The sequence below is a fragment of the Stegastes partitus genome, unplaced genomic scaffold, assembly GCF_000690725.1.
Source record: "Stegastes partitus isolate 25-593 unplaced genomic scaffold, Stegastes_partitus-1.0.2 Scaffold1978, whole genome shotgun sequence".
In the NCBI taxonomy this organism is placed as follows: Eukaryota; Metazoa; Chordata; class Actinopteri; family Pomacentridae; genus Stegastes; species Stegastes partitus.
In genome coordinates, this window is record NW_007579709.1 from 1 (window position 1) to 26,466 (window position 26,466).

The 26,466-nt window shown below is 44.5% G+C and overlaps 1 protein-coding gene across 1 annotated transcript in view; it reads left to right on the plus strand.

Moving 5' to 3' along the window:
• Positions 1–1,153: 1,153 nt before the first annotated feature.
• Positions 1,154–26,466, plus strand: part of tspan4a (tetraspanin 4a) — a gene marked incomplete at its 3' end in the record, with an annotated part of 116,345 nt that continues 91,032 nt past the window's right edge. The window contains exon 1 of the mRNA XM_008303310.1: positions 1,154–1,474. Coding sequence (XP_008301532.1) covers positions 1,154–1,474 — 321 coding nt within the window. The remainder of the gene's footprint in view (positions 1,475–26,466) is intronic.

Sequence of the window (26,466 nt, forward strand, 5' to 3'; positions counted from 1 at the left end):
AAAACAAGAAAAACCCTGAAAATGAAGTCTGCATTAACAATGTTTTTTGAAGTAAATAAAAAAAGTTAATTGTTTTACAGAATATTTTTGTATTTTGACATTTCAAAAAAAAAGTCAGTTCCTGTGTTGAATTTTTTTTTTAAAAAACGTAATTTTACAGATTTTTACCTTGAGTTTTAAAAAATTATGATAAATTGTTGTATTTAAATCAGCTACAACATAAATGTACATATTGTTACTCTCTGTCAGTGTTGATATTTTTTATTTTTGTATTTATTAACGAGTTAATTTATGATCAGATTTTTTAGCTCATCAGTTTTTACAGTGCAGCGGATGAAGCGCGGCACCGCCGTGCACGCACACACACACTATGCACGTGCCGTATGTGGTGGATTGCGGGGCGTGATGAGCGCGTGCACGAGGGAGGTCGGCGCTGCGACGCTCTGATTGGCCCGCTCGGCCCGTCGGGGGGCGTGGCCTCAATATGAACGACTGCTCGTGTCCGCCGCGCTGGACGGCTACCGGAGAGGGGAGGGGGGAGGAGGGGGGACCGAGCGAGCACCGGAGCCGGTGAGAGAGAGCCGGGAGGGCGGGGGGACGGAGGGAGGAGGCACCGGGCTGGAGCCGCTCAACACTGCAGTGGTTCTCCGGCTGCTGGAGGAACCGTCCCGAGCCTCAGCGCCGCTCCGCCGCTCCGCCATGACCCCCGAGGACTCCCGGAGCTCCGTGGCCGCCTAGAGAGAGCGAGAGGCGGCGGCAGCAGCAGCAGCACGCGGCGCCGCTCCGCTCCGACACTCCGGAGCTCCGCCGGAGTTCGGGACCGGTTCGTCCCTGCTCCATGCGCCTCTCCGCGGCTCTGCTCCATCCGCGCATCCCGGCTCCGTCCCACCGGGTCACTCCGTGCATGTGAGCAGCAGCAGCCGTCCGTCGGCGAGCAGGTGGGTCCGGATCACCTGCTCGCGAGCCCAGGTGAGATGAGCCCGCGGCGGCGGCAGCAGCTTATCTGTCCGAACCTGCCGCCGGTGCTGGACGGATCAGAGAGATTATGTCCTGAACACACAGATTATCAGCGGGATTAGACTCAGAACCTCTCCATCAGCAGCTGCACACTTCCCAGCGTCCAGGTGAGTCGCGGTCGCACCTGAGCGGAGCCATGCGGCGCTCCAGCACCGACGAGACCCCGTACCGGCGCAGCCCGTCCCTGGACAGCAAGCCCGACACGCCGCCGTTCACCTCCGGCTTCCACCGCTTCAGCGGGGAGTTCGAGTACAAGCGGCCGCCGTTCGCGTTCGGCTTCCACACGACCAAGGGCCCGCAGACGGCCAAGGGGCGCTACGCGCAGGGCAAGAAGTACGTGGTGTTTTACCTGGACCTGTCCTTCATCTTCCTCCTAGAACTGCGCCGCTGCAGGATGGCTGAGGGCTGCATGATGGCTCTGAGGTACGGGATGGTCTTCTTCAACCTGCTCTTCTGGGTGAGTCCCGCTGCTCTCTGGCTGTGTGTGTGTCCGTGTGTGTGTTTGTTGTGTTCGTGTGTGTGGGTGTTGAGCTCTGAGCTGCTGTCACAACATCTGGATCAGAACATGTGGATCAGAACATCTCCACCGGGCTCCATGACTAGATGTTGATCTGCTGGTGTTTTATGGATCCTCCTGGTTCCTCTGCTGCTGTGAACGTCCTGAAGCCTCCTGCCTGCTGGCTGGTTTCGGTTCCGGTGAGGAGTTCTGGTTTATGTCTGGCAGCTGATTTTTTTAATTCAACATCTAGAACAAAGTGATGCTGATGAGTTCTGCTGATGTTCTGCTCAGATCAGCTGCTTTGGATCAGAGCGGATCCGTGAGCAGTCGGGCTGGACCCGAATATCCGAATATTCGGTCGCTGTGCCGGTCCGGGGGCAGCAGTTCTGATCTGCTGACTGCTGGTTGGGTTCATTGTTTCAGTGAGGATGCTGGAATTTTTATTCTTTTTTTATTTTTATTTTTTTTTACAGAACTGGTTTATTTCCTGCAGCTGATGTTTTTAAGGCTTCATTTAGAATAAAGTGTTTTTGATGAATTCTGCTGATTTAGGATCAGATCAGCTGCTTTTGGTGAAACATCTCCAGCTTCTGTCTTCGTCTGCTGCAGGTGGACGTTGAGGGGAATCTTCTGTAGAGGTTCAATGAGGATTTTTTATTCTTTTTTTTTATTTTTTTAGTGCAGCAGGTCGACTGAGGGCTGATGTTGGTGAGTTCTGCTGAGGTTCTGCTCAGATGAAGCTGCTTTGATGGAACCTGCTGCAGGATGAGTGGATCCATGAGCAGATGTTTGATCACTGATCATTTAAATCGTTCTTCTCTAACTCTGTTTTTTGTCTCCTGCCTGATGCTCAGTCACTTTTGGCTTCTTGGTTGATTATTTGTTTGTTTGTTATTTGTTTTTTGTTTTATATCATCTGATTAAAACACTTTTTTAAAATCTTTTTGCACATTTTAAACAGAATCATGTTTATTGATGATTTTAAGCTCAGATTTGTTATTTTTTTGCAGATAAAAAGTCCCACATGATGCGTTCAAGGACAGTTAAATGTCAAACTCTGACAGTTCTTCCTGTTTCTGTACATTTTTAGCTGTTGTGACTGGTTCTGGTTCTGGTTCTGATCAGTGCTGTAAGTGGGCGTTACTTTAACTCGCAGCAGGTTTTTAGGTCCAGAGGGTTAAACTGAGGTTAAATAAAAGTCCAGTTTGTTGATCACAGCTCAGTCGGTCGTGGTTGTTCGGTCACACAGAGGATCGCAGAACTTTTCTTTGTTTACAGAACCTGTTCAGAACCAAAGCAGGTTTTTAAATGGGACGGATTCTGATGAACTGTCCTGGTCCGAGGCTCAGGTTCGGCTCATGTTGACGATCAGTGTTTCTCTCTGTTTGTAGTTTCTGCTGACTGAGGTGTGGTTCTGTTGATTTGTTGGGTTAAATCTCACTCTGCTGTACATGAACCTCTCATTTCCCGTCCGTCCAACGGTTCTGCTCGAGTCCAGACTCTCCCCACGAGGCTTCAAACATGCTTCTCTGTGGTTGCTCTTTGTGATTTGTCGGCTCTCGTCGGTACCAGAACGAGGCCTTGGATGCCGAAATGCAATCTAGCTGCAGAGATCCAATCTCCCCGGAGCAACCAGTGACCTCTTCACCTCCACATCTTCTGTCGAGTACAAACTGCTGTCAGGCGGCGGCGGCGGCGGCGTGTTTGCTGCTAGCTGTTAGCGCTGCGTGAGTGTGAGTCTGTGTGTTTGTGTGTCGCTGCCGGAGATAAATAATGACCACTTGACCAGGATGAGCTGCAGCCTCCTCCTCCTCGGCAGCCAATCAAATTACGGTCCTCCAGGTGAGAGCGGAGCAGCTCCTCTCATTTAAAGCCGGCCTTTGAACGCAGCGCGTCAGGAGGAGGCTGACAAACAGGACATGTGCGTCAACGTCTGAATGTTCGAGGAGGTTGTGAATGTTTATTCCCTCAAACCCGACACAGACGACGTCACAATAATGATAAATATCATAATAAGAAACGAGTTTATTCGCCCCAATCTGATCCGAGGTAATAAATTCTTCTACCTGAGCAACAATAATCCTTCTCTTCCATCCATGTGATTCCTTTCATATGTGCAGGATTGTCATTTCCATCCAGAGGAATCTGAATTTATATAGATTTCTGGTTTATTTTTTACATTTCTACTGATATTCCCTCAATGTTTGCACTGATTGTTGCTGTTGTGGGATCAATAAAAGCTCATTAATATTACGTATCTTTAAAACCCAACCCAGCTAGCGCCATTTTCCTACATAATAATTAATAATAGTAATTTGACACTGTGAGAAAATGAGGGGTTCCAACTTACATTTTTTCATGCTAATAATCGATAAAGAGATTTTAGCAACCCTTAGCATCCTGCTACAAACTGTGCTCACCTGAAAATGTGACACAACAAACATGATTTTTGTGCACCGTTACGCCCCCTAGTGGTAAACGTGTTATCCATGGATTTAAAGACGCCTGCAAACAAGACGTTGATTGAACTGAAATCGTCGTTTTGATTCCTAATAGCGGTAAGATATAGACTAAAAACTACTGGGCCTAAGGTAGAGCCCTGTGGGACGCCATGTTGGGTCTGTTTTGTTGATCAGTGGCCGTAGAACGCCTTTTGTTTACTTGTTTTAGTGAAAATGAATTTGCTCTAACATGAGTCTGTAAAAAACAAAAAGTTCTGATTGGTTCTGAGCAGCAACTGGAGGATAAATGTTGACATTTTCTCTTTCAATTATGCAAAACATGCATAAAAAATAGATTTTTACACTGGATTTTCATATTCTTCTAAATTTTGACACCAAGGTTGTTTAAAAAACTCCGACATCGGTTCCAAATGTTGGTCATCGACTCCTTTTATGACTTATAATCGGTTTTGTTTTGCCATAATTAATTTAAGACACCGAACCAGAACATGAGGATCTACAGCATCGAACGCATCTTTTACTAAACTGGACTTTTTCAGACTCAGTGGCGTCTCAGAGGAAAGCGTTCGACGGTTCAAAGACGATCCTTTTCTTAAACTCAGCTCAGAAACCGGCAGTCTGAAGGTTCAGTCAAAACGCAGTTTAATTAAAGCAGTTTTAAATCTGCATAAAATGTTCCCGAGAACATCTACGAAAGTGTTAAAAAGAAAAAAGCACTTTTATAAAAGAATAAAATCAAGAGCACAGGTCAGGTTTAGGTTGTTTTTGATCTTGTCCATCCTGCTGATGTAAAATGTATTTCAGAGCTTTTCTGAATAATGTCGGCTTCACACCGCCGGCCGGCGCCTCTAAAACACACAGAAATTCATTGCATTTAGCGACGCTCGGCCGGTCGCGGTAATAGTTTGGGGAAGAGGTTATAAAACTAAAAACAGGACGACTCGGGGCTGTTTGAATTTTTATGTGAAAGTTCAGAGAAGTTCTTTTTAAAGTCCTGTTGTCGATTTAAAGCCTCGAAAACTCATTTCTGTGAACCAAAGCTACATATTTATAAGCTTTGTCTTTAAGCGCGTCCCGTCCTGCTCTGATGTGCAGACAGACGACGTCCTCCTGGTTTCTCTGCAGCGTTGCATCAGTTTCTGTTGGGTTGAGTTTCATATGTTCTGTTTTTGCTCCAGACTGCTGCAGACGATTGTAGTTTTATATTAAATGATCCACTCGATGATCAACAGAAGCAGGAAAAGACTCGGCAAAGACATCAAAACTTAAAGACTCTCACAAATAAATGGACGTCTGTTCCGTTCAGGCTCGTACCAGAGGACTGTCTGGTGAACATCGCTGTGCTTTAAAGTTTATCTGAGCTTTTAATCTGTTTTTTTTTTTATGGGGAAACTGTTTTCCATCACTGAGCACCGATTGGTTTGTCAGAGCTGAAGCTGGAAGGACATCTCTGAGTTCATGGAGTTGTTCTGTTTCCATAAAGGACTTCTTATTGCAGAGAACAATGAGCCACAGTGAAGCAGAAACACCTGTGAGATCATTTATCTAAAAGTTAAAGAGCCTTTCATTGAGAAGTGTCATCCGCAGGTTTACGTCTTTCTTCAAACTCCGACACTAGAAGCAGAGATGAAGTCGATATTATTCAATCGGGGCGACGTTTTCCATCATAAGTTGTGAAGAGAAGGTTTTAATCAGCAGATTGTTGCTATCGGTGTGATTCCACCTTCACCTCAGACGTCGATAAGTGTTCACGCCGAGTCCCTTAAAATAGCTTTAATCACCTCCACAACCAAGACGAGGGAAAAGTGCCAAAAATTAATGAGAAACAAACCTAAATATACTCGATATCAAACACGCGGCGAGAAAAAAACAGCGTTAATATATTTATGCGCTTCCTGCCGCCGCGAGACGAGCTGTCAGTCTGAGAGCTCGTCTGCACCGAGATGACAGATTGATCCGCCGAGAAAATCACTCGCTAACGCAGCTTTATCGCTGATTTGCCAAAATCACGAAGCGGAACGGCTGACGCTGGCGTTTGCATCGACACATCCGGTCCGATGGGTTCGCTTGTCTCCAACCAGAACGAGAGCGAGTGACACCGAACCGGCCGCTTGACGATGTGACAGCAGAGGTTTGGTTAAATAAAGGCTCTGAAGCAACTCGGATAGTTTAGGAGAAGATCAGGGTTTAAGGAGGTTTAGAACGAGCACAGCTGGAAGAACCGGTGACGACTGAACCACATTTATCAGATCCACAGCTTTCTGATGGTGAATGAACCTTTAATTTATATTTCCACAGTTTCTGGCTTTGATAAAAGGTGTAATTTGGGCAATTTTGTGAAGAAAACATGCCTTTAAAGGAGAAGGTTATAAAGGAGGAGATCAGGGTGGATGGACGGGCCAAAGCCTCTCACTATTGTTATATTTCATTATTATTTTTATTTTAAATCAGTCATTTTGCAAAGATACATTCATTAGCGGCCAATTCATTAGCAGCAGATTTATTCGCGGCAAACCTCCCTGATGAAGGTTTAGCATCAAAATGCTGCGCTAATAAATGCATCTTTGCAAGTTAGACCGTTTTCCAGAGCCTGAATGAACCATGTTTAAGCTTAAAATTATGTTATTCCACCAAAATCCCTTTACACTATGTGACGCATTTAAAAGTTTGTCAAAACTAATAATAGTTACAAGTTCTGGCCCGTCCACCCGCATCTGCATCAAATTATGTCTAGTTTGAAAACTCAAGGAGCACGACTTCATATTTCTGTAAAAAAGTTGACTATATTGAGTAAAAATGTGCAAAAACCCCTGGGGCTTTGAGGGTTAAAGTGGATTGTTCTGGCCCGTCCATCCGCCCTGGTCTCCTCCCTTTAGAGCAGATTGTTCTGGCCCGTCCATCCGCCCTGATCTCCTCCCTTTAAAGTGGATTGTTCTGGCCCGTCCATCCGCCCTGGTCTCCTCCTGTAAAGCTTTGCAGCGCTCCAGCTCCACCACCTCTTCATTGTCTGCTGCCTCCATAATGGCTGCAGCTCCAGGAGGGCTTTGTCACAGTAAAGTGTGACTAGGAGGCGTGATCAGCCGGTGACCTGGGGAGCGCTTATTTACCGGAGAATACCCGCTAGCAGCTGTCAACACAAAGAAAGCCATCCACGCCGTATCGGGCCGCTAACGCTGCAGCGTCGAGCAGCTCAGCCGTGAACTTTCTTCGATCCCACTTGAGCGCAGAAAATAATACATTCCCATTCTGCGACTGATATCAGAGCAGCAGCCGGCCGCCTCCTTTATGATGTGCAGAGATGACGTTTCTCTGTGATCTATTGATTCCACATTAAAGCTGCCGGCTATAAAGGTCCCATTTATTTAGAACCACTTCCCCCTAAATAACGTCTGGCTGAAGGAATAAAATAACAAAAGTGGAGGCGCAGAGGAGAGGAAATATGTTTTATATGAGATGGAGATTATTACAAAACACCAGAGAGCAGCGTCTCGGCGGCAGCTCGGTGGATGTAACCCCACGTTTGTTTCTACCAGCGTGATGCAGAGCAGACAAATTAAAACAACAAATGCCCAATTAGCACCCACTGCAGGGATGTTTCTGTTATAAAATACACCATTTATCAGAGACAGAAACTGTGACAGTAGAAAGATTTTGAACTTCTTTGACTGTCCTCCTCATGTGTGACGTACTGGAAACCAAACTGGAGCTTAAAATGACAATAAGTCATTAAAATTATCTCTCGTTTAAAAAAAGAGTAAAGAAATAATAATAGTAACATGTTCTGACCCGTCCATCCGCCCTGATCTCCTCCCTACACACTCCATGGCTCCATACCTGCATCACCATCTCCTTGAAAGGCATGTTTTAATTACAACATTACTAAAATTACACCATTAATCAAAGCCAGAAACTCGGATTTTTAACTTTCCTTTAAATAAACATCGGTGACGTGCAGCTCGATCAGGAAACTGTAAACCTGAATTTGTGATATTTCATCAGTGACTTTATCCCACACGTCTCCTTTTAAAAAATTGCCAAAAATAACCCGTTTACTGTAGCCGAATTCTGTAAAAAATGAAAAATTCTGTGCTCTTTGCTGCAACCGTGAAGTTATCAGTGATTCAGCTACGACCAACAGTCACGTGACAAAAATTTAGAGACTTTTTTCGACTGAACTGCAGGCTGTGTTTTTAGATTTTTTCAATTTTTGTAAAATGAATAATCAAAGAAATTCGATTTTCCTTTCTTTCTTATTTCGATCATTTTAACTGTTGTTCTGCCCAGAAGACATCTCTGAGTTCTCTCTCCTCCTTCATGGTTGTTCTGTTTCCATTAAAGGACTTCATGTTGCAGAGAACGATGAGTTAACAGTGAGAACAAATGAACCACGGCGAGAAAATGAGGCGAAAAAAATCCCCGCAGATGATCTCAGTTTTGTTTTCAAGTGTAAAATGTCACATCTTGAACCTGAAATATTGTGTTTGTTATGAAACGTGACTTATTTGATTATTATTTTTAAAACAAATCCAGTTTAACAATAAAAACAAAGCCCCGGTATCCACTCACTGTTGCCCCCGGTGGCCAAACGCTGAACTGCAACAACACTGATTAAATTATGTTGTATAATTAACATGAACTGAAGCTTCTTGAACTGTTTAAGAGCAAAAACAATCCAGAAATAGAACCAACAGACATCCTTCCAGGACTGTACAGCCTATGTGGATTGATGGTTGATTTTTCAGGGCTGATAGAAAAGTCCAAGAATAAAGACGGCACAGAGCTGGCCTCACTGTTGAACCGACAAAAATAAAAAAAGCAACCATAGCAACAAGCGCTCCGCAGCAGAGATATCACGTATATAAATAAGAGAGGCTCGCTGGCCGCCGCTTCCACCGCTGAGTAAACGCACTCCAGCAGAAACCTCCTCTGTAATATCTGTAACACAAACACAGCAGGCGGCGACACAAACAATCAGTCCGTCTGCCAAACGCTGCAGATGTACAGCAATTTGTCAGATACGCATCGACGCCTCGACGAGGAAGTGGCCGACGCACAGGAAAGCCTTCCAGCCCCGACGTCCCGGCTGATTCACGTAAACCGGGACGCCGTCGACTTAAATTAATACAACCGGAGGTAAATTCAAAGCACTTTGCCGGGCAGCTGGAGGAACAATATGAATCCTCCAGTGAGAGAAAAGACATTACAGGAATCCTCCAAACACCTGCCGGAGCTTTGTTTTTATATTACCTGTGATTCTGGTTGGCTGAGCGCTGATTCCACTACATTGGTGCTGCAGCTCCACCGCCTCACACTTCATCTGCAGGTCTTTGTTATTCAGGATGTTTAAGAAAAAGCTTCGGCTCAATTTAACACATTCATGTTTATGTTGTCAGACGTGAGCATTGTTGTATTTTCACTCTCAAAAAACACCTCAGGTCCTTTTAAAGGTTCAGTATCTCCAGAAGTTGAACTCCAACAGCCATGACATGTGGTGAAAACACCGACAGAAGAGCTTCCAGCAGATCAGAGTGATTGAATGGATCCAGCAGAGGACACAGGTTTTAATTACTGGGCCTTGAAAATGGAAAAAACATGCAAACATTTCAAACAAATAAGGTGTCGTGTCCCCAGAAAGCTCCTGTCAGTGTCTATCTATGGATGGATCCATGGTTCTACCAGAATCCAGTCTGTCAAGGACAATTTTCAGACAATTAAGGTGATTTTTGGACTAATTTAGGACATTTTTGCATAATTTTGTGGATAATTCAGTCATTTTGGGCCAATTTTTTTAGTAATTTTTGAGCATTTTAAGTTGTTTAAGACAATTCTACGTCATTTTTGGACAAATTTGTGTCATTTTTGGACAATTCAAAGTCCTTTTGGAGAATTTTGAGTACTTTTGGACAAAATTCAAGCAATTTTGGGCCTTTTTTTTTTTTTTTTTTTTAAGTAATTTTTGACAATTGTTGCTGTTTCAGACAATTTTATGTCACTTTTGGACACATTTTAGATCATTTATTGTGATTTTTTTGACAACTCAGGACATTTTTGCTTCATTTTTTGACACACATCAGGTTCTGCTGATGTTAGAGCCTCAACAGTTGGTGAAATGTGACCAGAGACTGGGTTCTAGTAGAACCATGGACCCATCCATAGACAGACACTGACAGGAACACCAGCCTGGTTTGAAAAATGTTCACTTTCTTCCATTTTCAAGGACCAATAATTAAAACTGTGTCCTCTGTTGGATCCAGTCAGTGATTCTGATGTGATCTATTCAGTCTGTGTTCCCATCAAACTTCACGTCTGTAGGAGTTTTATTTCTGGACATATTTAACCTTTAAAATGACTTCACAGATCAGATGTTTTTGTTTGAGGGTGAAACTACAAAAGTTCACAGATCTGACAACCAGACGGTTTTCTGAAGGAGAACTTATTTTCTTGGTGCCGGTGAACACGTTCATGAATAAGAAACAAAATGTGAGACGATGCAGCAGCATATCTGGTGAGTTCTGTCTAAACCCGTCTTCCTGTTTCTCTTTGTTCTTGTTGTGAAAGTCTCACCAGCTCTCGTAGAATAAAGAACTTTACCGTCTGTTGTGACGACGGACCGGCGCCGGAGCTTCGACGGTTCGGCTGTTTGTTGCTGAAGTTTTGATCTCCTGCTCTGTGGAAGCAGGTGAAGCTGTGTTTGTTCTCTTTAAGCCTCTCTGCTGGCGACAGCAGCAGCCGGCGGCGGCGTTGTGTTTTTAGCTCGTCCGTCCATCTGTTACCTGAACGTCACGCCTCTGAAACACCTTGGGGGAACTTCTCTGACTTTGTCCGCCTGGACTCGAGGACGAACCGATTTTGGTGATCAAAGGTCAAGGTTTCAGCGACCTCGTAAAACAAGTTCTCGGCCACGTCTTGGTTCGCTAATGATGGCAGAATTTCATGTCTAATCGGAAAAAAATGAGAAAGTGCTGACATTTTATATCCGAAAGGTCGCTGTTCCGCAAAAACACTTCCCTGGACGTTATTTAAAGCCGTTGCTGCGCCGCCGCCGGGCTGGAGACGGCTCAGGGTTCGTAGCTTCTCTAATAATCCGTCATGTCCAAGTGAAGATGGCGGTTTGTCACTGATTGACTCACTGAGATCACACATGTCGATATAATGACAACTTCCATTTCATCACCCAGTCTTGGCGGAGACGTGACTGGCAGACGCGTACAGCTGCGAGGTGGTAATTCCTGGTTTTCATTGTCTGAACTGTGGCTCGACAGTCGGAGTGCGTCGAACATCGTACGGCTTGTGGAGCGATTTTAGATCCACTGAGGTTACGATAGATTCCACTGAAAGTCCAGTGTTATAAGAAACACCAGGAAGTCAGTGGAAACGTCACAAACCTGAAATATTTGTCTGTCTTTCTGTCATTTGTACTTCCGGTTTATTCAAAATACTCAAAACTACATTAATTTACAACTAAACTGCAGCTGGATTGTACTTCCTGGTGTGTCCCTGAACGCGTCCTGTGATTGTTTGAACAGTTTGAATCCAGGTGAGTTACTGATCATAACCTCAAGGTGTTTGTTGGCGACCAGTCTTGACTTTTTTCCATTTTTTTCCCGCTGTAGCACCTCCTCTAATGGCTACACTTCCTGAAACTCAACACACTCGTCTTCGGTCCCAGTTCGTAAACTTGGATCAGATTTGGTTCCAATTAATTTGATTTGAAAACGCCCACTCAACATTGTCTGTTCGCCAATCCCAAAACATTTTATGTCAAATTAAACATTTGGAAAACATTCAGGGTCCTCCAAACTCGTTATGTACCAAATTTGATTATGATTGGATGAAATATGTTGAACACACGGTGAAAAGTGTGTTCGTCTAAAAATTCAAAATGGCGGACAAGTTTAGAATATAGCAACAACTAGCCGCTAATATGATCTGGTAAAGCTCAACCGTTTAAATCGGAGATTGTGTTTTTGAAATTTATTTTATTTAAGGATTTGCCAGTGAGCAAGTCTTGTTGTGGACTCTAGCGCCCCCTAGCGATGAAGCAGCGCAAACGAACATTGATTTAAATCCCGCCTACAAAGATGTGTTAGCCAATTGTGCTAAAGCGCTGAATGATATCTCAAATAAAACGTATGTGCAACGGTCGGGGGCCTTCAAACAACTTCGGTGCCAAATTTGGTGGCGACTGAATTAAATATTTAGAAAATTAAGTTGAAAGTTTGTTTAACAAAAACTTTGACTTCCTTGCGGGTTTGTGGCTCCTTCACACGTTTGTTTCAGAACGTTTCCATCAAAACACAGCTGAGACTCCAGTTTAGTTGTAGACAGGCTGTTATAAGTAAATTAAACATCTACAAATACTCATTAAGTTTTTCAAATTTTCCAGTCATGTTTTGGAAAATGGGTTTTGTTTGATCAGAGTGTAACTTTATTTCTAGTTCTTCAGTGAAACATTGCTTTCAAGCATTTCAGGCCAGACGGCTTCACATTTCTTCACCTCGACGAAGCAGGTGTGAACTGCAACTGAGCATTTGTGATCAACACCAGCCTCAAACGAGAATATCACTTGTTTTAATGAGGAACCACATCAGAAGAAGCAGAGAGTTTCACACCTTCTTCGTATCGTCGTGGTTTATTTTAACAGCCTCGGTGACGGAGGCGCCCCGACTCTTCCGGCCCAGGTTGCTTCTCCTCCACCTCCTGCTGCTCTCAGCTGCACAGCATCGATTAGCGGTTTGCTGCCCGCCACGACGGACAACAAACCGAGAGGAAAGCACAGTGAAGGGGGTCTGGATACAATCCTCGGCATCTGACCTGAAATCGTCCCTCTGAGAGGCAGCGCCGGCTTCTGTGACCCTCCATCCGTCTGCAGTTCACAGATATTTGTTGTTCGTGACCGATTACAGCAGCTGCAGGGACAAAACAGACTCACAAAGTGTTCTCCTGCTAGAAATGTTATTTATAAAAATATTGCTAACATGCATGTCAGTAAACGTACCATAGACCAGCTGTAGTACCTGGTTGTTCCAGAGGAGGCGTCACTCAGGCGACAGCTCATGGTGGCAGCAGAGAGCATTGTGGGAGTTTAGCTAGCAGACTAACGAGGAGGTTAATGACCTCCAACCAGAGCTCAGGTGTGGACAACAAGCAGACAGCGGCTTCGTAGTCCGACGGTGTCTGTGATCAAAAATGGCTTCATCGTTTTATTAATATTAATCAATTATTGATTGATCACATGGCTGACTGATGGTTGTGATTTGGATCTTGGACATGGCTTCAGTGGTTTCATCAGTATGTGAGAAAATGTCAACTGTGGAAGTTTTTTTTTCCTTTGTGGGGCTTCAGCGGTCCCAGCCAGCCCAGAGTGAGGATGAAGCGGTGTGTAGATAATGGATGGATGGGTTTAGCTAGCAACGGTCACCATGACAACGACTTGTGTGGTCGTTCATGACGTCTGGTCATCGTCTGATAAAACCTGCTTTTGCTGCGTCATGTCATGTGTCTGCGGTTATAAATGACTCCATCAGCATCTCTTATACGTTCTGCTGCATTCACTAATTATGAATTGATTATTGACTGATGATGCCGTTGACCATTGATTGGCCGTCTAAAACTTGCATCACTACCTCCTGTACAATTAAACTGCATTCAAGTCAGCGGTTTGGAGTGAGTCGACCGCGCCCACAGGAAGACTGGAGGAAGAACTTTACACGATATTTTAAATTAAACGTTTTGAGTTCTTAAAAAAAAAAAAGTTTGGCGACACTTGGAATAAATATGTGGAACAAACCGACCTGGTTGTGGTTTTGTTGTGGAGCGGCGTCACTCTGAGGGACCGGCCGGATGTAAAAACATGTTTTTCTGACCGTTTTGGGTCAAGTTGTCAGAAAATAGTGTCGAGTTTCCAGAGTGGACGAAGCTGTGCAGAGTCACGACACGACGAGCACCAGCGTCGGGACTTTCTGGGCAAAACGTCGATCCGTGTCGGTGTCGACCACTAATTTGCTCCCCAGGCGACGGCTGGAGGTCGAGGAGCCGCGCTGTTAGCAGTTAGCGAGATCGGTGGCCGTGGCCTGTTTACCGGAGGAGCGGTGCATGATGGGAAAAAAAGCCCAGACGGCGTCCACAGCCGGCTCGATAAAGCTCGATACGACAGCAGGTCACACAAACTTCACACCAGCTTCATGGAGAAGCTGCACTCCTCCAGTCAGCTGATTTCTACGCAGCGTTTCTCACCAGCAGCTCCACTAATGCGCCGCTTTCAGGTTATTTTTACTCAAACGTCGGCAGGTTTTCAGACTTGGTTTTAGGTCCCCGGGCGGCTCGGTTCTGTTTCCGGCTACAGTCTGTTGACATGAAACAAGGTTTGTTCCTGCAGAATCGACAGCAAACACAAAGCGTCTGGTTGAAGGAAACGGAGGGAAAAAGCACAGATGAAGTCCTGATGATGCACCAGAGTGGCTCTGAGTGAGTTCATCTGCAGCATGTTTGGATCCATCTTCACCAGGATCCAAACGAAACAGTCGGTTCCTGTTCTGTTTTTTTTAAATTAAAAAGAACGTATTGAGCGTTAATCTGCACATGTTTAACGAGTAAAATCACACAGAAAAGAGAGAAAAACAATTAAAAATACATGTTAATCACACAAAGCAAACGAACAAATGTCCACATTCGTTTTTAATTAGAGGTTTTTGCAGGTATTTTATGGTGACTTTAGTTTTTGAACTTATTGGATTTTGTTCTAATTTTAATTCAAATTCTTTTATTCTTCGGGTGATAATCTGTTCGCTTCCATCACATGTATTTATATTTTATTCATGATTACTATTTAATACAGTGACGGCAGTATTTTAATCCCGACCTCTGTTCTACTCGTGATGTATATTTTCAAAAATGTTTTTTTAATGTTTATTTTACGTTAAATAACAATAAATAAATGAACAAAAACAGCTACGAATTCATTTTCAGCAGGATTAAAGTGAAATCCAGCCAGTTCCTCGATTTATTTTAATTAAAAAGACAATTTAGCTGCAATGTTCAGCATTAGTTGTACTACACTGTAAATATATATACATATGTATATATATATATCTATCTTTATACATTTCTAAATTTTTTAACTGTAGTTTTTAAACAATTTACTGTCATTTTACGGATTTTATCTGTTTAGTAAAATTACAAAAAAGTCTTAATTTACATTTCAGCAATAAGAAAAGCCCAAAACTGTAAATGATGTCTAAAAAGTTATGTTTGACAGTTTTTACAGGTATTTTATTCAAGGATTCAAGGATACAAGGATTCAAGGAACTTTATTTGTCATGTTTGTGGTACGAAATCAGCACTTTGGTCCCGTTTTTTTTTTTTTTTTAAGAAAAAGCCTAATAAATAATAAATGCATTAAAACAAGAGCAAAATAAAAATAAAAATACAGCAAAATAAGTGTAGTAAGGTTAAAAAAAAGAACATTAGAGTAGAAAGCCTGAATTATTATTATTTTTATTTCAGGGATATTTTTATATTATGCTCCTTGATTTTATTTTATTTTTCTTTAATTAAAAGACTGCATAACTGAACCAGACTATAACCGTTGTGGTGCACTTTGAATAACATTCATTTTCTTAATTATGGAGACGCAGCAGGTTACATTGATTTGAGCAGAACATGTTGCTGCAGCACAAACACACCATAAAGTCCAGATGAACGTGTTAGTCTGTGTTGCATCGTGTGTTTTTTACAGTGTGGATGCGGCGGCGTTATCGTAGTTTTTATTATTAATAGTTTCCTTCCCTCAAAACACGAACCGTGAGTCTGAATCCATGCAGTTAAAAAGGTGCATCGGCTTGCAGATTGTCATGGAAACCAGCCTCTCTGTTTTTGTGTGTAGGCATCAAAAGGAAAAACACAAGGTCAGCTCGTGCTGGTGTCGTACACGCCGCCGCCGCCGCCGCCGCCGCCGCCGCTACGAGTCTCATTGAAGGCCGCCGGCCCTCCAGTCCTCAGGGCTACAGTCGGTCGCTGCTGCTAATCCTCATCACCCAGAGTGTGTGAAATAAGCTCGCTGACCTGCTGGAGGAACGTCTGGATATCGCTTCTCACCAGAAAGAAAAAAAAAAAGCAGCAGCGTCGGTGCTCCAGGACAGATTATTCCTCTGAACGTAGCGACTCCGGCAGAAAGTCGCAGAAATATGCGACGACACTAATCGTCAGCTGGTGAGACGGCCCGCAGCCACAAAACACCCAAATAAGACGCTCACTTACAGCCGCTTGTTAATTAATCTTGTTAGTGCAAACATGGTTTTTTTGCGGCCTGCAGGGGGAGGAGGGAAATAAAAGAATAAGAGCATCAGCGGGAGAGTCCAGGACGAGATGGAAGCCGTGTCCTCTGAAGTTGTGTTTACTTGTCATCAGAATGTAGGTCAGAGCCCGGCGGAGGCTTCCAGCCGGTCGGCTTCCTCCGTCTCCGCTGATTTGTCCCGATCAATAGAAATCTGCTGATCCCAGATCCGGCCCATCGATCTGCAGCCGGACCGCGCCGTCCACGCAGCGCTGACACCGAGTTAGCGCCCGGAGCGGCGAACGTCAGCCGAGCTGCCGGAGACGAGGGAAACCCCGGAGACGACTTCCTGTTCTTACTGCTCGGAGATGATGACATGTTTCTGTGTCTACACATCAGCCAGCGTTTTATCAGCTCTGGAAAAGCTGTCATCTGCTCCCGACGCTTCATTAAACGCTGCGGGACGGAAATCGTCTTTCACTGATTTAGACGTTAGTTTGGGGAGTTCTGATCACGTGATGTGTCTGTTTACTCAGATTCAGGTTCTTCCATCTCAGATCTTCAGCGTCCTGCTGCTGGATCATCTCCGGTTCGCTTGAAACTTCATGATAGGAATTAAACGGTATCTGTTTAGAATTCTGACAAATCAAACATAGTCGTGACTCGATGACGCTAAATGTAAAACCTTCTTCTATGTCGGATAGCAAGGCTGTTGGATTGTCCAGACGGAGGTCCAGATACGAGGAGGCTTGGATTCAGCCTAACTGACCGGTTGTGCACATTCTGACCACTTCCACCCCGGGGCAGCGCTGTGACGGGGTGGAAGTGTCCAGAACACACAGGCAGTACTTGGCTGCTGATGCTAGTTTAGTTAGCGCTCACACTTCTGTTTCCTCCATCGGTGGCGGTGGGGGAGTGGCAGATACGCTCCACCGTTACCATCCATGTTTACTTCCATAAACACTGAGCACGCTCGCTGCGTGTGACGTCGTCGTGTCCTCTTCTGCGCATGCGGGACACTTTTGGCTCGTATGAAGTTCACACAGCAGATCACATACAAGTCGCATTGAACTGGAAACGTGAAGGAAGTCACAAAGAAATCCTCATTGAGCATCAAGTCCTGCAGTGTGAACGTAGCCAATCTGTGGGATTGTTCAGTCAGATAATACGCCGTCATCCTGATTGGTGACATTAAATGTCATGTCGGAGTCACAATCCAAGGCTGTCGATATGTTAAGGCTGTTTTTATGGGTTCTGTTGGGTTTTCCTAAAAACCTGTCACATAGCAGGTTTAGGATTGTTAAGGGTCGATTATCAGGTCACGACTGTTTTATTAATTTTAGTGTTTTTCAGCAGAACAAACTTCATTTCCTGCTTTTTGCTTTCTGGCCAACACAAGTCAGCATCGAGTTTATAAAGCTGTTCACTCCGCTCATGAAGTTAAACTTTACGGATTTAGTTACAAACATTATTTTAACGAGTTCAGTTGATCTAATAATGTTTAATTTAAACTCTAATTCCTGCTTTAGTTGATTGAGCTTCACCCTCCTGTTGTCTTTGGGGTCAGCGTTTAATGTCTCTAAATAAAGTCACTGACATCATTTTATTTATTGATGTTTTATTTAAACGTGGTTAACGATTTTAATTATAATCCTTTGTGGAGGTTTAAATGTCTGAACCCAAGGATAGAAGATGTAGGAGGTGATCGGAGGGTTAAAGAAATGAGAACGACTTTTTTCTTACCTTAACTTCAGGATTTTAGGTTTTCTCTAAAAAGAAAGTCACCTGATTAGTTTTAATTTGCCAATTTAAAGACTTGTGGTGATATTTTGGGACAATAAAACAGCAAAGAAACCTTCTTAATAATGTGGACAAACAACGTGGAGCTGCATCATTTATTAGTAATCGATCTGAACCCTTGAGTTGGTGACCCGTCATTAGGTTCGCTTTCCCCCGAGTGAAGTCATCAGAAGTCAAACAGATGACGTTTTTATCAGCGTGCTGAACAAACGAGTGTGTTCTCCGTCACAGATGCCTCCACCAGAGTCAGTTCAGTGACAGACTGTGAGGAGAATGCCCTTAAATAAAGCTCTCCGGGGGTTTTTATTGGCTCAGAGCGAGGCTTAGGTGGAGCCCGGCTCCGGCCGCTCTGGCAGCCGCTTTAATGCTCAAACCCCTTTGATTCCGGCTCTGGGCTTCACAGACACCAGATTCTGGCACCGCCACAACACTGACCTACTTGAAGCATCCTTCAGCTTCTCCAAATCCAATTTTCTTCGTGTTTCCATGGTTATAAAAAAGCAGCAGCCACATGAATGTGTCGGTATGAAGTCATGACTTTATTCTCGCCGGTTTCATTTTCTGGCGTCGTGATGGGATGATGTGCTCGCAGATTGAATTCTGGCACAAATGAAACCCTCCATCTCCTCAGAAGCAGGTAGAGCAGGAGGAGAGCAGGTGAGCGGAGGCCTGTCGGAGTGTTTCACACTCAGCTTTACGTGTTTTCAGTCGGCGCTGTTTAAAGTCGCTTTAAAAGATTCATGTGCAGCATCCAGCGAAGCCCCTCGACAGCAGGAAGCGTGTCGGCTCGTGTTCGGTTATTAGACCTGATAAAAGTTGCTCTCAGGTCCGTTCCCTTGTTTTCCCCTGAATTGAATTCTTGTCGACTCTCCTTCTCAGAGGCCCGAGCGGAGCTTCGGACGGCGTCCACGCCGCCGACACCACGAGCTGTGGCCTTTGTTTGCTGCCGGTTCGCCTCACGTCACAAATGCGCATTTAAATCCATTCCCATCGCCGCAGGTTGTTGAGATGCGCCTTCAAGTCTTCTCCTCGGAGGACGGCGTTGTGATGAACCCCCCGTGATCCTGTCAGCACTGATTTGGAGGAAAATCGCTCTTGTTTGGGAGCACGGGAGCATAAAAGTAGTGAGTTTTAGGTTAGAATCAGGGAGAGGATGCACGAGGAGCTGTTTGGTTTGCAAACCAACAGAGTGACCAGGTTTAGTTTGCCTGTGGACTCTACAGTGGATCCTTCACTACGGGTTCATTTTGGATTAATAGCTGATAAATATTACTCTCAATGCAATGAGTCGTGGTTTACTGGAAATCCTAGTTCATGCATTTCTTTGCTGTGAAACAACATAAACATGATGATTTTCACTGCAGCGAAAGCGTTCCTCTGTAGCAGCACAATGATTAATTTATCGTGATAATAACGCACGATGTCACCAGCGATGTTAATGATTAATCACTATTCATCGTTATTAATTCATCCATCCATTATCTAAACACCACTTAATCCTCACTGCGGACAAATTAGCATCACCAATTAACCTCAGTATGTTTCTGGACTGTGGGAGGAAGCCGGAGAACCCGGAGAGAACCCACGCTGCACGGGGAGAACATGGAGACTCCACGCAGGAAGATCCCGGGTGTCCTCACCGGGACCGGCGACCTTCTAGCTGTGAGGCGCTAACGGTGCTAACCACTGATCCACCGTGCAGCCCCATTATTAATTATTAATATATTACGCGATGAGGCAGAAGAAGAAGGTTGTCGGAAAATGTGTCGTGGGTCAGCTGCAGTACCTGGTTGTTCCTCCAGGTGGAGCTTCTGTGTTTAATGCTATAGCAACCAGAGGAGGCGTCACTCTGACTTTCGGGGTTTAGCGACTTGTGAGGAGGTTGATGAACTCGTGACCTGAACACAAGCCGAGTGTAGCAGCAGCGTCTCTGTAGTGATGCTGTCGACTGAACGGCAGCACCAGTGTGTAGTCAGGCAGGAGTTACAGCCGCTGAACGACTGGATGGTCTTTTAGCAGCTTGTTACTGCCACAGATAAAAGTATTTCTCTTTTATTATCAGAACACTGTATTTATTGATCGCTGTAAAGAGACTTTCAACGAACATGGAATCTGCTGCACACGCCGACCTCAAGGACGCAGAACAACGGCAGCAGACATGGATCACATACATAGAGATATAGATATAGATATAGATATATATATAGATATATATTTAGATATATATATGTGTGTGTGAGTGGAACGTGCTTCACAGAAACTATGAATGTACAGAAATAACTGAAAGCTTTTACCGACATGACATGAAAACAAAACAGAAGCAGAGCAGCAGCTTCCATGTCAGCTGTAGGAAAGTAATAGAAGTAGATAGAAATAGACGTCCATTTAGTAAGACGTCAGCTAAATTGTTCATTAATGTTAATTAATGAGCTTCAGAGGTGGTGGACGGTGTGTTTTATAACCCGTGGATGGGGTTAGATCAGCTGGTCCAGGGTTTATTTTAAGCTACGCAGGATTTCTCTTCAGAAAAAACACAATTTTATGTAATTTCTGCTCATTAGTTTTGGAGATTCTTCCTTTAAATACATGAAAAAAAATCCCTAAAATTACAGATTGTGAGTTTAAAATTCTAATAAAATAAAACTGGAATGACCACAAAATTTGCACCATAATATTTTTATTTTAGTTTTTTATTTCACACAAAAATACAGCAATAAAACACATCAGTAAATTAATCATAATTTTACAAATATTTCCATTTTATTTAATGGATGGAACAGTTGAATATAAAGTCATATAATATAATTAATATAGTAAATATGTTCCTGAGATTTCGCACAAGTAGTGACAAATAATGCTGGTTGTGTGATTTTACATAATTATTTTCTGGAATAAGACATTTCTCATATAATTACATCACATTTATTATCATTTATTTCTCATTCATTTCTTTTGCAGTAAATGTTCTTGTTTTTACATATTCTGTGTTGATGTCCTTCATTCAGCAGTAAACAATAAAACACATGATCTCGTGTTCAATCAGGCTGTTTTTTAATAATGACTTTATTTTACGATGCGGTTCTTTTCTCGTATTTCTCGGCGCCCAGGCTGCTGCTACCTTCCTGTGTTTTTCCAGGTAGGGCAGCAGGTGTGGCCTCGTGGCTCCATGTTTAGCCACCAGGCAGCACAGAGGCAGAAATCGTCTCATCTGGCTCTCGGCAAGAAAGCAAAAAGCATATCTCCCGACCGCCGAGCCGCTCCTATAAACGCAGACAGCCGCGATGCAGCGGCATTCATCACATAATGTGTATGTTTAGTTACTGAATAGTCCATTCAGAGGAGGATTCATTATCAAGCAGCTCCTGAAGAGGAGCTCTCATTCCTCTGCAACACATTTCCAGATTAGCCCGAGGACTCGGTGGAAGTACTTAGTGAGGGATGAGCTCACGAGTTTGTCAGTGAATTATTTCTTCCACTGCATCAGTCTGACTGCAGCGTCTGCTTTGAGTACACAGAAGGTCCTCTGAGTATAGTTTAAAAAAGAGAAAACGGTGAATGATGCTGTGTTTATCAGGCAGAGAGTCAGGAGCCTCCAGAAAGGTCTGGGCCAGAGCTAAAATTAATAATGATTGAGTAATCGCAGCTGACAGACCTGAGTCATGAAACGTTTAAAATATTCATGAAGGACACTTGAAGCCTGGAAGTGTCAGCGTGATGTGCAGCTCGGTGTGAAGGCGCCCGTGTGGTGGCGGTCCGACCCGTACTGTACCCGGGTCGCTCCTCGTTCTGTTCACGTCACCGTAAAAGGATTAAAGTGTCGAGACCGGTCCGACTCAGCGGATGTTGACGGAGGGGATAAACCCGACGCTGCTCGGTGTTTCAGACAGAACACACAAACCTGCATCAGCAGCTACAGTCTGTCAGAACAGCGCCACCTCCTGACCGGGATTAATGTGGATAGAATGTGGGACTTAATCCACTTAAAATACGACTTTCTGTCCAGTGTATTATAATTTTAAAGGTTTTGTCCGCCTTAAATACTAGTTTCTAACTGAGTGCTGACAGTTTAAAGGGTCCTTCCATCTAAAATACTACTTTCTGTCCAACTACTGACAGTTTTAAGTTTTATTCTACCAAATTCTAACCAAAGACTTGTGGTTTTAAAGGATTATTTACCACAAAGTGGTTAGCATTGTGGTTAGCATCGTAGCCTCTCAGCTAGAAGGTCGCCGGTTCACGTCCCGGTGAGGACACCCGGGATCTTTCTGCGTGGAGTCTCCATGTTCTCCCCGTGCAGCGTGGGTTCTCTCCGGGTTCTCCGGCTTCCTCCCACAGTCCAGAAACATGCTGAGGTTAATTGGTGATTGTAAATTGTCCGTAGGTGTGAATGTGAGTGTGCTTGGTTGTCTGTCTCTAAGTGTAGCCCTGTGATAGACTGGTTACCTGTCCAGGTGAACCTGCCTTCACCCTGAGTCAGCTGGGATAGGCTCCGCCCCCCATAGTGAGGATGAAGGTGTAGAGATGATGGATGGAAGTCGACGACATCGGCTGTCCTTGAAGCCGTCTCAGGGTGCGACGTAGGACCACCGGTTTAGAGCCCAGACCAAAGATATCACCACGACTGTTGTCTTTCATCTGCGACGGCCGAAGATCTCCCAGAGGGTAGCCTGAAGCCTGAAGCCTGAAGCCTTAAGCCTGAAGCCTTAAGCCGTAGGCGTAAAGACTGTGCATCATGTTTTAGCTCTGAAGCATGAAGGAACAGACGTATAGCTGTGTGATGGTGAGGTGCGGTCAGACCGTTGTGGGCTAAACGAGACAATATTTTCCCACAAGTCAGTCTAACACCGTGCATCACATTTACCCTCTGAAGCACAGAGGAGTCCACGTATGAGCTGTGTGGTGGTTGGCTGCAGTCAGACCGTTCTACGCTGCAGAATGGGCTGGTTCAGCTGGACTACATGGAGCTGGGACCACAGTGATCTGAATCATCCATTTAAGTGACTCCAGTCAGGACTAATCACACCAGCTCTGTGTTCCTCACACGAGGCAGGAACGAAAGGTGGAGGCAGCCTTAATGGAAAGCTGGCCGACAAGCCGAGGCCACGCTGTGTAGAACAAGGATGCAGCAAAGATGTGCATATGGAGAGGTTTTGTGCGTTAGTGTTCAGCAGTGGGCTGTTAACCTTCACGGGAGCAGGAGACCCCCGTCGGCCTCATTACAGATGGAGACCAGATGGAGGTGGTTCGCTCTAGCACCCCACCAACTCTGCTGACGTACGGCGGAAAAAAGAAGCAGCTCGATAAACCTAATTGACAGCGTGGTGTCGCGGAGGAGCTCGGGTTTGGGGTGCAGCCGGGCCCCACGTGGAATACACAAGCAGCCGAGTGACGCTAATCGGAGCCGAGCAGCCCGGCAGACGGCAAAGGAGGAACAAAACTTCTCGATCTGCGGCGCAAATGAAAACAGTCGATGTTAATTATCAATAGCTCTCGGGGCGGCGTGGAGGAGAGGCACCTCGGGAGCCTCGGCTGTTTGAACAGTTTAGAAAGAAGCTGATTCCTGCGTGTGCTCGATGGGAAAAAAAAAAAAAATCAGAAAAAGACATCAGTTGGGGGATGGAGGGGGAGGGCGCAGATCTCCACTTACAAGTCATTTACGCCCGAGAACAAGCGCTGGTGTATAAGTAATGTCAATTTGAACAGAGACAGGGTTTCTTTGTGATATGTGGTTGTGATGTTCCCACGCACTCGCTGGTTCCTCTCTCTCTAAAAAAAAAAAAGGCTTTCTTGTGGTGTTCTCCTTCGTCTGCAGTCTGCATTACCTCTGAGGATGAAGCAGAGCCCCGGAAACCGCCAGGAAACATTTATTATTCGGTGGAAGATAGGGCGAGGAGAGTCAACCTTTTATGAAGAATATTTCACGCATGACGAATACACAATGTGCCCGGCATTAAAAAACATTTAGAATTCCCTGGAATTGGCAGAGATAGGCTTAATAAGGATGAGAAGGAGAGGGAAAAGGCGCAGATAGGCTTAAAGGGAAAAAAAAGAATTAAAAAAAAAAAGGAGGAAATGATTTTTTACTTTCAATTTCCTGGCTGGCTCCACTCACACATTCTCCGTTTGATGCATTGAAGTTACATCAAACACGTGGCGGATTCTTCACGGCTGCAGCTCCACATCAAATGTAGACGTGTCGAACACGGTCGCCGTAAAATCAGCCCGGTGGTTGGAAATAATCAGTTCTTATAGATCCAGCAAAGCCTGGCTGAGTTAATTCACTGGTTGATTAGCTTGTCGTGGAGGGATCGCAGCATCAGAGCAACGTTTAACAAACACAACGAAAGCATTACATCCATCTGACAGCATCCTTTCATTGACGTGAGGGATGCTATTGATTCAAAGTTAATCGATTGGTTGCTGTTGGAAATATATAAACCAATGAGACAAAAGAAGAAGGTCATGCGTGCTAGAGAAGCAGTACCTGGTTGTTCCAGCAGGTGGAGCCTCTTATTGTTTAACACTGAGCAGGTGGACTACAGCTCATGGTGGCAGCAGAGAGGATTGTGGGAGTTTAGCAGCAACAGGACCATGACAGAGACACGTACAAATACTGTTTACAAAATGTCTATCAGCACAGAGAACAGTGTTTGTAAACTCACTGTGTTATTGATTATTGATCGGTAACGCTGCTGACGATTAACGAACATTGTTCAAGCTTTGCATCCCGAGTTGGTACGAATGTATGATTGACTTCTTGTACGGCTAAGGCAGTTCAATCCAGCTACGTGTCCATCAACATTTTACACAAACCCGGTACGTTTGCTGAGCGTTCTCCATTCGTATAACTAAGTAAATTCTTTAAGCTACGAGAAACAAGAACCTCCACACACTGAAAACAGGCACGTTTGGATGAATGTTTGGATTGCGCAGCGCTCGCTTCAACGCAGATGTTCCACCAAAACGATTCCCGCGATGCTGTTTTGCAGGGGGCACCATCACTGCATCCTGGGCTTAGCTCCGCCCAAGATAACTGTGATTGGTGTTTTTTTTGTAGGTGTGAAACCGCTGCACCTCTCTATGACTTCTGCTCGTACGACAACACAGGTAGAGGCAGCAGGGGTCCAGAAAATCCACCTAAAAAAAAGGTTTAAGCATCACTTCCTGGTACAGTCCATGTCTCTGGAGCTCCACTGCTTCACCGACTTCCTGTTGCTTTTTTCTGTACAGTCTTTCCAAAACATTTTAGACACTGTCGTGTTCACTTCTTTCCCGATGTTTCGTGCTGCCTACGAGAGATGCGAACTTGAATTTTGTTGTGCTTTCTTGTACAAAGACAATAAAGAGATTCTGAAGATTTGATGTGACAGAAATCAGAAACTTGGATTCAGCGTCTTGTGACGGGGTGTTGTTTGGAGTTTCGTTCTTTCATGGAGGTCTGATGCATGTGAGTGAATCTGTTGGACATTTTATCAAACTATTTTATTGCCGGTGACTCTGAGCTTTGACCACCAGCTTCCTCTCAGTTCATCCTTGAATCTGAGCGGGCGTTTGTGCCAAATTCAAAGAGACTCCCTCCAGATGTTCAACGTATACCTACCGACAACCTGAGGCGTCATAAGAACGTCCCACCTCTACGTGGAGACTCCCCATTTGAATACACACCCCGCTGCTGGAACAATCAATAGTTCCACACCGACCTGTGATGCGCTCGCCGAGACCAAACAAATTCAGCGTAAATCAGCTTTATAGTCGTAAATAGAGCAGGACAACAAATGCACGGAGAGCGATGAGTCAGTGAGTAACTCGTATGGTTTCAGCTTGGCAGAGAACAACACGCCTCCACATCGACTCCAACTCCGCTGAAAACTGCTTTATCAAATCAGAAATGTGATTTTTTTTTTCTTTCCCTTCTCAACATGCAGCCTTAGCCTAATGGAGTCCGTGGCACCGTGATGTGGCGCGTCCCCGTTAATCACGCGACTGGAGGCTTTAGAAGCAGCTTTCCGTCCGTCAGGAGTCGCTTTAATTAGATGATTTCATCAACAGCGTCGGCGTTATTGCACCAACACCTGCTGCCACCTTCACATCACAAAGACACGGCGATACGTCTCCATTCGCACGACTTTATGTCTGTTTTTACCGACCTGGCTTGTTATCAATGAGCCTATAAACTGTTTTGAATTCTGAATTTCAATGTAGAGGCGTAATAAAAGAAAAAGCTCTTTAAAACGAGACCTTGAGGGATTCAGAGCTGCTCTTCAGAGCCAGTTTTTTCTTCTTCGTGCTGCTGAAGTAGTTTTCACGTTTCAATGCCGTATTGTTCTTGTGTTTGTGTCCTACAGAAGGCTGCAGTCACTGACATTCACGGCAGATGTTCTTAAACACAGCAAACAAACTGCAGCCTTTCATCC